This window comes from Scyliorhinus canicula, chromosome 14, assembly GCF_902713615.1.
Source record: "Scyliorhinus canicula chromosome 14, sScyCan1.1, whole genome shotgun sequence".
In the NCBI taxonomy this organism is placed as follows: domain Eukaryota; kingdom Metazoa; phylum Chordata; class Chondrichthyes; order Carcharhiniformes; family Scyliorhinidae; genus Scyliorhinus; species Scyliorhinus canicula.
Genome location: NC_052159.1, coordinates 123,325,088 through 123,334,691, shown reverse-complemented (window position 1 = coordinate 123,334,691; position 9,604 = coordinate 123,325,088). Strand labels below are relative to the sequence as shown.

The window sequence follows — 9,604 nt, the reverse complement described above, 5'->3', positions numbered from 1 at the left end:
TTGTAGAGTATAATACGTTTCTTTCTGGAGGATGGTGAGCAGACTGCCAAGTTAGAGATTAAAAGATCAAGGTAATCATTGCTGCAAAGATTCTGTCTGCTGGTATTCATTTTGGAATTCTGTCACTGCTGGAAGCATTCTCTCTGGAGATTGAAGTCTATGGAATGGGCTACATTAAAACAGTTATCATTGATGGGTTATGAGGGTTTCTGTAGCACTGATATATTGGGATATCTGCTGCCTTGTGTTATTTGGATGACAGAAGGTAGTGAAAAACACTGAAACACATACATGTATCTGTAGATCACAGTGTGCCTCAGGATTTAAAAAAAGTACTGAAAGTCAAAATATAATTCAGTGAAATAAACTAGCAACTTTCTTCCACAACCATACTAGAAATTGTACCGTAACCATTTAAATCGAGTTACAGATGTGGGAGTTAAATTCTGACTTTAATGAAGAACAGGCTAATATCTTTGTTGCCTTTACTTAACATGGTCTAAAATTAATCGCAATTCCAGTCACATATTCCTCTAATTTCTCATTGAGAAATGTTTTGTTCAGAGGAATTTTGATCCATGGCTGAAAATAGTTTTGATACCGCCAGAGTCACTCAGTTGCTGCCCTCATTACAGCCTGAGTTCCATCATGGGCAAAAGAGCTCCAGCCTGGGCGTGAAGTGAGAGTGACTGCCCTTAACTTCAATTTGATGAAAGTGCACAAGATTATGACAGGCTGAGATAAGGTAGACAATGAAAGCTGCTCCCGTTAGTTGATTGTATAAGGACTCAGGGATGTAGATGTAAGGTTTGGATAAAAGGTGCAGAGGGATGTCTGGAAGATTTTAGTAAGAAGTCTGACAACACCAGGCGAAAGTCCAACAGGTTTGTTTCAAATCACTGGCTTTCGGAGCACTGTTCCTTGAAGGAGCAGTGTTCCGAAAGCTAGTGTTTGAAACAAACCTGTTGGCCTTTAACCTGGTGTTGTAAGACTTCTTACTGTGCTCACCCCAGTCCAACTCCGACATCTCCACATCATGGAAGATTTTATTCAGCAAGTGGTAATGACCTGGAGTGGGCTTTGAGGATGGCTAAAGTTGACATGATGAATGCTTTCAGAAGGAAATTTCATGGGCAGCTGCAAGAAATAAACTTGCAAGCTGTGGAATGGGAATAAAGTGGGGCAATGGAACTGATTGGATTTCACCACAAAAGGCTCCTGCATGAATAAGGACAGAATTTAGTACGGGCGGCAAGTGTCTTGTTTATCAAAACAAAACTGGTAGCACTCCTGCCGACCCAATCTCTGGGAGCCCTGAGGAAATAAAGTACCAAATTGGCAGAGGAACTCCACTACTGGGGCTCCAAGCTTGACCGGGAACATTAAGTACCAGCTAATGTTGGGTGAATATCCCAACCCCAAGAACTAACTTCATGTGTTAATGTGATAATACTTTGTGACAATAAAGATGATTATTATAAGCACTGGACAGCAACTCTCCAATACCAACAGCGTCGCCAAGAGCTAGTAGCACACTAGGATCTAATTCAGAAATTGTCGAAGAAGCCCTAGGAGAGAAGTAAGTGAGGTGGAATTGTGATCTCAGAGAAATGGGGGTGGCTGGGGAGTACATCAATAGAAAGAGCAGGGAGGGTTTCTTCCCTTGGGTCACAGACAAACCCAACAGAGTTTGCTGTGCAATTGAACTCGGGGTGCGAAGACCACTATTCACCCTTCCCATCCTGTACGTTCCTGCTCAATTCAACTGGCTCTCCAGTCACCCAGCTGTTTCTGGGGGAGAGGTGGTGGTGGTTGGGGGGGGGGGGGGAGAACAAAATTCCGCTCTATCACACCATTACTCCAACTGCTGGTGCTAAATTATAAGACTGAGACTGAAAATAAAAGTTGAATTTCATTTTAATAGAATATGAATCATATACCAGATAACGTTCAGAGGGAAAAAAATGTATTATTCCACAATGGTATATTAGACAAAGGATCTTGTACATAATCCCTGAAGTGTCAGAGTTGTATCTCCTCTATACATTTATTTTTTAAGGCATATAGCATAAATTGAAAACGAGAGAAAGGAGTTAAGATTTCATCCTTAGTGGATCTACATTTTGGTTTTGAAAGTACTTTGAAAATGTAAGATCCAACCAGCCTTGAAGGGCTTTAACAAAGCTTCTCAGCAAACCCTGGCAGCGATGTCCGACAAACCTCGAAAAATGCATTGTCATTGTCAGATAATAGAAACACAATTTATATGGAGACATTATGGAACAGTTATTTTTCCATCATTTATAAACCAAGCAGAAGCAGAAGATCATGCTAAGAATTCAATACAAAATTAATAAGATCAGGTTATACACACTAAGCAGTTGGTTTGCGGTGGTTATGCATCATAGCACTGCTGGCATAAGATTAGCTAGATTTCTTTTAATGTTTCAGTCATGCTCATACACAATGCAATATTGCAATGGGATAAGATCATTAAAATAATTCTCATTTTATCACAGAAGTGTTCAACATCATGAACTAAGCTTCTTCAGTGTACATTTTGTTGGCAAATTCTGAATCGAGGAGGGGTTCAAAGCCTCGATTCCATCTTTGTCGCAGGATTAGCATCATTAGTATAGCCAACAAGACGAGTGACAGAAAGATTCCACCGAAGATCACACCAAGCACGAAACCCAAAGACATTTGAAATTCTGTGGATTCCATGAAAAAAGTTAATGTTAATGATCATAAATAAATAAGTCTTTTAAATCGTTGGATTATTCATAATGAATGTAGGGCGGGATTCTCCTTTCCCGACGCTGATTTCATAATCGGCGATCGGGCGGAGAATCCATTTTGTAGCCAAAATTGGGGGCAGCTCCTATTTGACACAGGTTTTGTATGTTCCACCCCAACCAAAACAGTGTCATAGCATCATCGCAGTGCACGCCGTTGGAAAGGCCTCATCCGAAGGCCCTTCCCCCGCTGCTCCGCCCCCGAAGGGCCGAGTTCACGACGGCACGATTCACCCATGGTCTCAGCCATGTGGGAACCCAGAGTGGCGGCTGCAGACTGCATCCAGTGCTGCCTCAGTTGGGCGAGAGCCGTGCTGCTGACCGGGGGAGGCTTCCGCGAGGGCTGGGAGGACTGGGGGGGGGGGGGGGGGGGGGGTAGCCAAGCGTTGGCAGGTCAGGTCTGCGCATGGCCGGCGCCATGTAGTACGGCGTGACCACTGCAGGTGATCGCAGTTCACCTGTGTGGCCACGGACCCAGCCATTCTCCAGCCGTTTATTTTGTGGAGGCCAGGAGTTTTACATGGCATAGCTGCTAGCCCCTCACCAGTCACAGCATCGGTGAGGGGTGGCACCAATTTTTACCACGTAATTCTCCACATATTCTCCGCACTTAGCCTCAGAATCGGAGCATCTGGCCAGTAGTCATTCATTGGAGAATTTCATCTCGAAATTGTTTGACTAGTACCCTCATGCCGAAGCTGAAGGCAGGAAAAGTTCACGGCCGGCCACCAGATTGACTAAGGACAAATAAAAGGCGGTCTTTATCCAAACTGGAAGCAGGTTAGCACTGCTGCTTCATGGCACCAGGAGCCCAGGTTCGATCATGGCCCCGGGTCACTGTCCGCGTGGAGTTTGCATATTCACCCTGTGTCTGCGTGGGTCACACCCACACAAATCAAATATGTGCGGGTAAGTGGATCGGCCATGCTAAATTGTCCCTTAATTGGAGAAATTTTTTAAAAATTACACAATAAAATTCTGTTTTTTTAAATGCCGTAGCAAATGAGTTTTTTGCCTGATTTTGTACTGCTCGGATCTGCATGTGTCACCCAAGATTTCTCATGTCGGTAGGTAGAGGGGCAATGATGATTGGGTGTGATCACAGCGGGTGAATGTTTAAAACAACACCAGCATCACTGTTACTTATGTGGGAAATGGTAGTTTTCAATAATGGTAAACCCCAGGGTTCCATTAGCTCAGACAAGAATAATCATTAAGAAGCATCTTAGGCTATCAGTAAAGGTTGCTTTCATTCAATATTAGTGAATTAACCTTTCTGGGGATAATTAAATTATATTGTCGTCACACAACTTGAACATCACACAGACATTCAGGATTATGTGCATTTTAAAATCTGAACAAGCTAAAGCTTTACTGGAGAGAGTAAACTCACATTTAGAGAAAAAACAATTTGTACGTTTTTTTGGTTTTGTAACCTCCCAGCTATAAGAAATATATGTTCTTGTTGTGGGAAAGGTATATATTATTAATTCATCTTCCATTTAGATAAATAAACCATTTAAAAGTCAGACTGTCCCATCTCAATCTGCTTGGCTGCTGTGTCGGAAACTGAGTAAAAAACTGAAATGAGAAGCTGCTATCAAGTTTGACAGAAGCTCCACCTGCTGCACATTTCCAGATTTCCTAGCTACTGACAGTTGTTCCCATGGCCTCCCTGCCTCCCTGTGACTATGCAACCAAATCATTGCCTTTCAAATAAGGACGAATCAATCTATTTGTAGAATACTGCCTGCTGGTCAATAATGACTTAGTCAAAATGAAAAGCATATTTCTCCTAACTAAAAGAATAATACTGAAACCGTGGGCAAAGTAAATTCTTAAACCTACCTGGTAATTCAACTGCATACGAATAGCCAAGATCAGCAGAAGATGCAAACAGTTCCTCATTGGTCACAGGTGGAAAAAATGGTACCATGTTAGATTGCCTGTTGTGACCAATAGGTGCCATTTCCTCCGGCCATGAGCTAATTGAAGGGCTGTTTTGTTTCATCCACTCATCAAAAACAGCATCAATAAAGGCATGTAGCACCTATTACAATGAGACAGAATATTGTGTGAACAATTCTATCAAGGTCGACAAAAAGGTTTAAAAAAGCAATGGTCCTTTATTCCACCAGCATCAGAACTGTAAAAACTATCAAAGGAAAGCATTATTCCAGGAAACAATTATATACGGAGAATATTCACCACCAATGCTCCAAATCTCTGCCCCACTCCTGGTCTTGGCTCCTTGGCCAACACATGTTCAGGCGTGTACAGATTTGCCCTGCCCTCCCCGGATTCTTCAACCACCCTTCAGGTTCACCTCGGCTCCTGCCACACGGACACTCACAAGTCCTGGCCTTGCCCGCGCTGCTTTCTCTCTATCCTCATGATTGCTGGTTGTGCCCCTCTGCTTGTCAAAGTCACTGCTCCCTGCAGAGAGGGGCCCACGTTAGGGTTAGGGTTGCCCAGTTTTCCTGCTCGGTGCTTTACTAACCATCACCACTTAGAACATAGAACATAGAACAGTACAGCACAGAACAGGCCCTTCGGCCCTCGATGTTGTGCCGAGCAATGATCACCCTACTTAAACCCACGTAACCCGTATACCCGTAACCCAACAATCCCCCCATTAACCTTACACTACGGGCAATTTAGCATGGCCAATCCACCTAACCCGCACATCTTTGGACTGTGGGAGGAAACCGGAGCACCCGGAGGAAACCCACGCACACACGGGGAGGACGTGCAGACTCCACACAGACAGTGACCCAGCCGGGAATCGAACCTGGGACCCTGGAGCTGTGAAGCATTGATGCGAACCACCATGCTACCGTGAGGCCCCTTGCTGCTGGAAGACTCGTTACACAACTGTAAGGTCACATTCATTATTCATCAGACAAATAGGTCAAAAGGATAGTACCAATTTGCAAAATTCATCAGTACTTTATAAAATTAAGATGCAGTTTGGAATACTAACAGGTACATCATTTTAAAAAATTAATTCACAGAATCGCAGAATACTACAGTGCAGAAGAGGCCCTTCAGCCCATCGAGTCTGCACTGATACATGAAAGGTCCTGAAATGCCCACCTAATCCCATTTTCCAGCACTTGGCCCATAGCCTTGAATATTATGACGTGCCAAGTGCTCATCCACTTACGTTTTGAAGGATGTGAGGCGTCCTGCCTCTACAACCCTCCCAGGCAGTGCATTCCAGACCGTCACCACTCTCTGGGTAAAAATGTTTTTCCTCAAATCCCCCCTAAACCTCCCACCCCTCACTTTGAACTGGTGTCCCCTGATGCTTCAATAAAGCCGAACAGCTGCTCCCTATCCACCCCTCATAATCTTGCACACCTCGATCAGGTTGGCCCCTCAGTCTTTTCTGCTTCAGGGAAAAAAGCCCAAGCCTATCCAACCTCTCTTTATAACTTAAATGTTTCATTGCAGGCAACATTCTGGTGAATCTTCTCTGCACCACCTCCATTGCAACTACATTCTCCCTATAATGTGGTGGCCAGAATTGCACACAGTATTCCAACTGTGGCCTCACCTACATTCTATACATCTCCATCATCACCTCCCTGCTTATGTACTCTATGCCCTGATTGATAAAAGCAAGTGTCCCATGTGCCTTTTTCACCATCATATTAACCTGCTTCTGCCATTCAATGATGTGGGCTTCACTGGCAAGGCAACCATTTATTGTCCATCCCTAGTTGCTCTTGAGAAGGTGGTGGTGAGCTGCCTTCTTGAAACACGGCAGTCACTGTGGTGCTGGTACAACCACAGTGCTGTTAGATAGGGAATTCCAGGATTTTGACCCAGCAACAGTGAAAGCACAATGTTATATTTTCAAGTCAGGGTAGTGAGTGGCTTTGACGAGAACATCCAGGTGGTGGTGTTCCCATGTATTGGCTGTCCTTGCCCTTCTAGATGGCAGTGGTCGTGGGTTTGGAAGGTGCTTTTCAAGGATCGTTGGTGAGTTCCTGCAGTATATCTTGTAGATGGTACATTCTGGTAATACTGTGTGTCTCGGTGGAGAGAGTGAATGTTTGTCCTTGGGGTGGCAATCAAGTGGGCTGCTTTGTCCTGGGTACTGACAGGTTTCTTGCGTACTGTTGGAGCTGCATTCATCCATTCAAGCAGCAAGTATTCCATCTGGTAGCACAGTAAGAAGTCTTACAACACCAGGTTAAAGTCCAACAGGTTAGTTTCAAATCACTAGATTTCGGAGCGCTGCTCCTTCCTCAGGTGAATGGAGAGATAGGTTCCAGAAACATTTATATAGACAAAGTCAAAGATGCAAGACGATACTTGGAATGCGAGCATTTGCAGGTAATTAAGTCTTTACAGAGCTAGAGAGAGGGGTAACCCCATGTTTAAAGAGGTTACCCCTCCCTCTGGCTCTGTAAAGACTTAATTACCTGCAAATGCTCGCATTCCAAGTATTGTCTTGCATCTCTGACTTTGTCTATATAAATGTTTCTGGAACCTACCTCTCATTTCACCTGAGGAAGGAGCAGCGCTCCGAAAGCTAGTGATTTGAAACAAACCTGTTGGACTTTAACCTGGTGTTGTAAGACTTCCTGCTGTGCTCACCCCAGTCGAACGCCGGCATCTCCACATCATCTGGTAGCATGGTAGCTCAGTGCTTAGTACTGTGGCTTCACAGTGCCAGGGTCCCAGGTTCGATTCCCTTCTGGGTCACTGTGCGGAGTCTGCACGTTCTCCCTGTGTCTGCGTGGGGTTTCCTCTGGGTGCTCTGGTTTCCTCCCACAGTCCAAAGACGTGCAGGTTAGGTGGATTGGCCATGCTAAATTGTCCTTAGTATCCAAAAAGGTTATGGGGGTTTATTGGGTTACAGGGATAGGGTGGAAGTGAGGGCTTAAGTGAGTCGGTGCAGACTCAATGGGCCGAATGGCCTCCTCCTGCACTGTATTTTCTATGTATCACGATCTCCTTGTACCCATATGTCCATAATGGCTATGTGATCATATCCATTTATCTTGATTTGAGCTGTCTGTTCATCTTCCTTATTTCAAATGCTTTGTGTATTAAGATACAAAGACTTTAGGCCTGCCTTTACGCCATACTTAACTATCCTAACTTTTCTTTGTGGCCCTATTTGCTTCTTGCCTTGCTTATCCTGTCTATCTTTTTTGCATTTTACTGTTTTCTTTTGTGACTGTCTTTGTTTCTTTTTCCCTTGTCACCCTGCTTAGGTTCCCATTCCCCTGCTATTCTAGTTTAAACATTCCCCAACCACACTAAATACTGGCCCTAGGACATCAGTCCCGGCCCTGCCCAGGAGTAACCCATCCAATTTGAACTGGTCCCACCTCCCTCAGAGCCAGTCCCAATGTCACAATAATCTGAAACCTTCCCCTTAGCACCATCTTTCTAGCCATTAATTTATTTGGTATATCTTGCTATTTCTACTGACTAGCACATGGTGCTGATAGTAATCCTGCAATCACTACCGTTAAGATCTTACTTTACAACTTATTTCCTAACTCCCTATATTCTGCTTTTAGGACCTCATCCCTTTTTTTATCTATGTCATTGGTGCCTATGTGAACCACGACCACTGGTTGTTTGCCCTCCGGCTCCAGAACGTCCTCTCTGAGACATCCTTGACCCTACCACCAGGGAGGCAACATACCATCTTGGAGTCTCATTTGCAGCCATAGAAATGCCTATCTATTCCCCTTACAATTGAATCCCATATAACTATTGCATTCCTGCACCTTTTACTCCTCCCCTGTGCAGCAGAGCCAACCATGGTGCAACAAAATTGGTTATCCTTGATTTCCCTTGAGAGGCCATTCCCCTCAACAGCATTCAAAGTTGTTTATGTTTTGCGGGGGAATGGCCACAGGAGGTGCCTGCACTGACTGCCTAGTTCTCTTGCTCTGCCTGGTGGTCACCCATTCCTTTCCTGCCTGTGGAATCTTAGCCTGTAGTGTGACCACCTTTCTATAAGTGCTATCCACAATACTCTCCACTTCACGGATGGTCACACTGTCCCCATCCACCGCTCCAGCTTCGAAATCTAGGCTTCCAGGACCTGCAGCTGCAGATACTTCCTGCACACATGCTTGCCCGGGGCACTGGAAATGTTCCGGGCTTCCCACCTGAAGCAGGAGGAGCAAACCACAGCTTGGAGCTCTCCACCATCACTTACCCCCCTGGATTAAACCTTTAAAAGGACATTTACGATCTAATCATGTCATGTTTAGAATCAGATTTAACTCTCCACCGACACTACATTCTGTGCCCTTGCCACTACTTGGTGCTTCCACCAAGTGGTGTTCAACATAGAGGAGTACTGAATCATCAACTGAGGAGGGCTGGGTCCAAGTGGAGGGAGGGAGGGCTGGGGGCCAGTACTTGGTCATCCGCAGGCCGTTTCCTTGTCCATGTTTAGCCTGATGCTGTGAGACCTCATGGGGTCTGGAGTCAATGTTGAAGACTCCCAGGATTATGTCAGGCTGTTGTTTGGCTAATCTATGGGATAACTATCCCAATTTTGGCACTAGAGCCCAGATGTTAGTAAAGGGGATTTTTCAGGATCAACGGGAACTAGTTTGCCACTTCTGGTGCCTAGGTTGATGTTGGGTTTCATTCCTTTTAGGCCTTTTACCAGTTTGAAGGGATTCAAGAGTCAACTACGTTGCTGTGGGTTTGGAGTCGCATGTAGGCCAGACCACAAACAGTTCACGGCTAACACCCAATGACAAATCTGGAAAATAAAGGACATCAGGTGGGAAGACAAAGGCCGAGAGTAGCAGCAGTATGTT

At 44.9% G+C, this 9,604-nt stretch overlaps 1 protein-coding gene across 1 annotated transcript in view; it reads right to left on the bottom strand.

The window, feature by feature from the left end:
* Positions 1-1,899: 1,899 nt before the first annotated feature.
* dct (dopachrome tautomerase) overlaps positions 1,900-9,604 on the bottom strand; it is a 55,893-nt gene continuing 48,188 nt past the window's right edge. Inside the window, exons 7-8 of the mRNA XM_038818904.1 lie at positions 4,644-4,845; positions 1,900-2,711 (exon numbers count right to left, since the gene is read on the bottom strand). Of these exons, the coding sequence (XP_038674832.1) occupies positions 2,539-2,711; positions 4,644-4,845 (375 nt within the window). The 3' untranslated portion in view covers positions 1,900-2,538. The remainder of the gene's footprint in view (positions 2,712-4,643; positions 4,846-9,604) is intronic.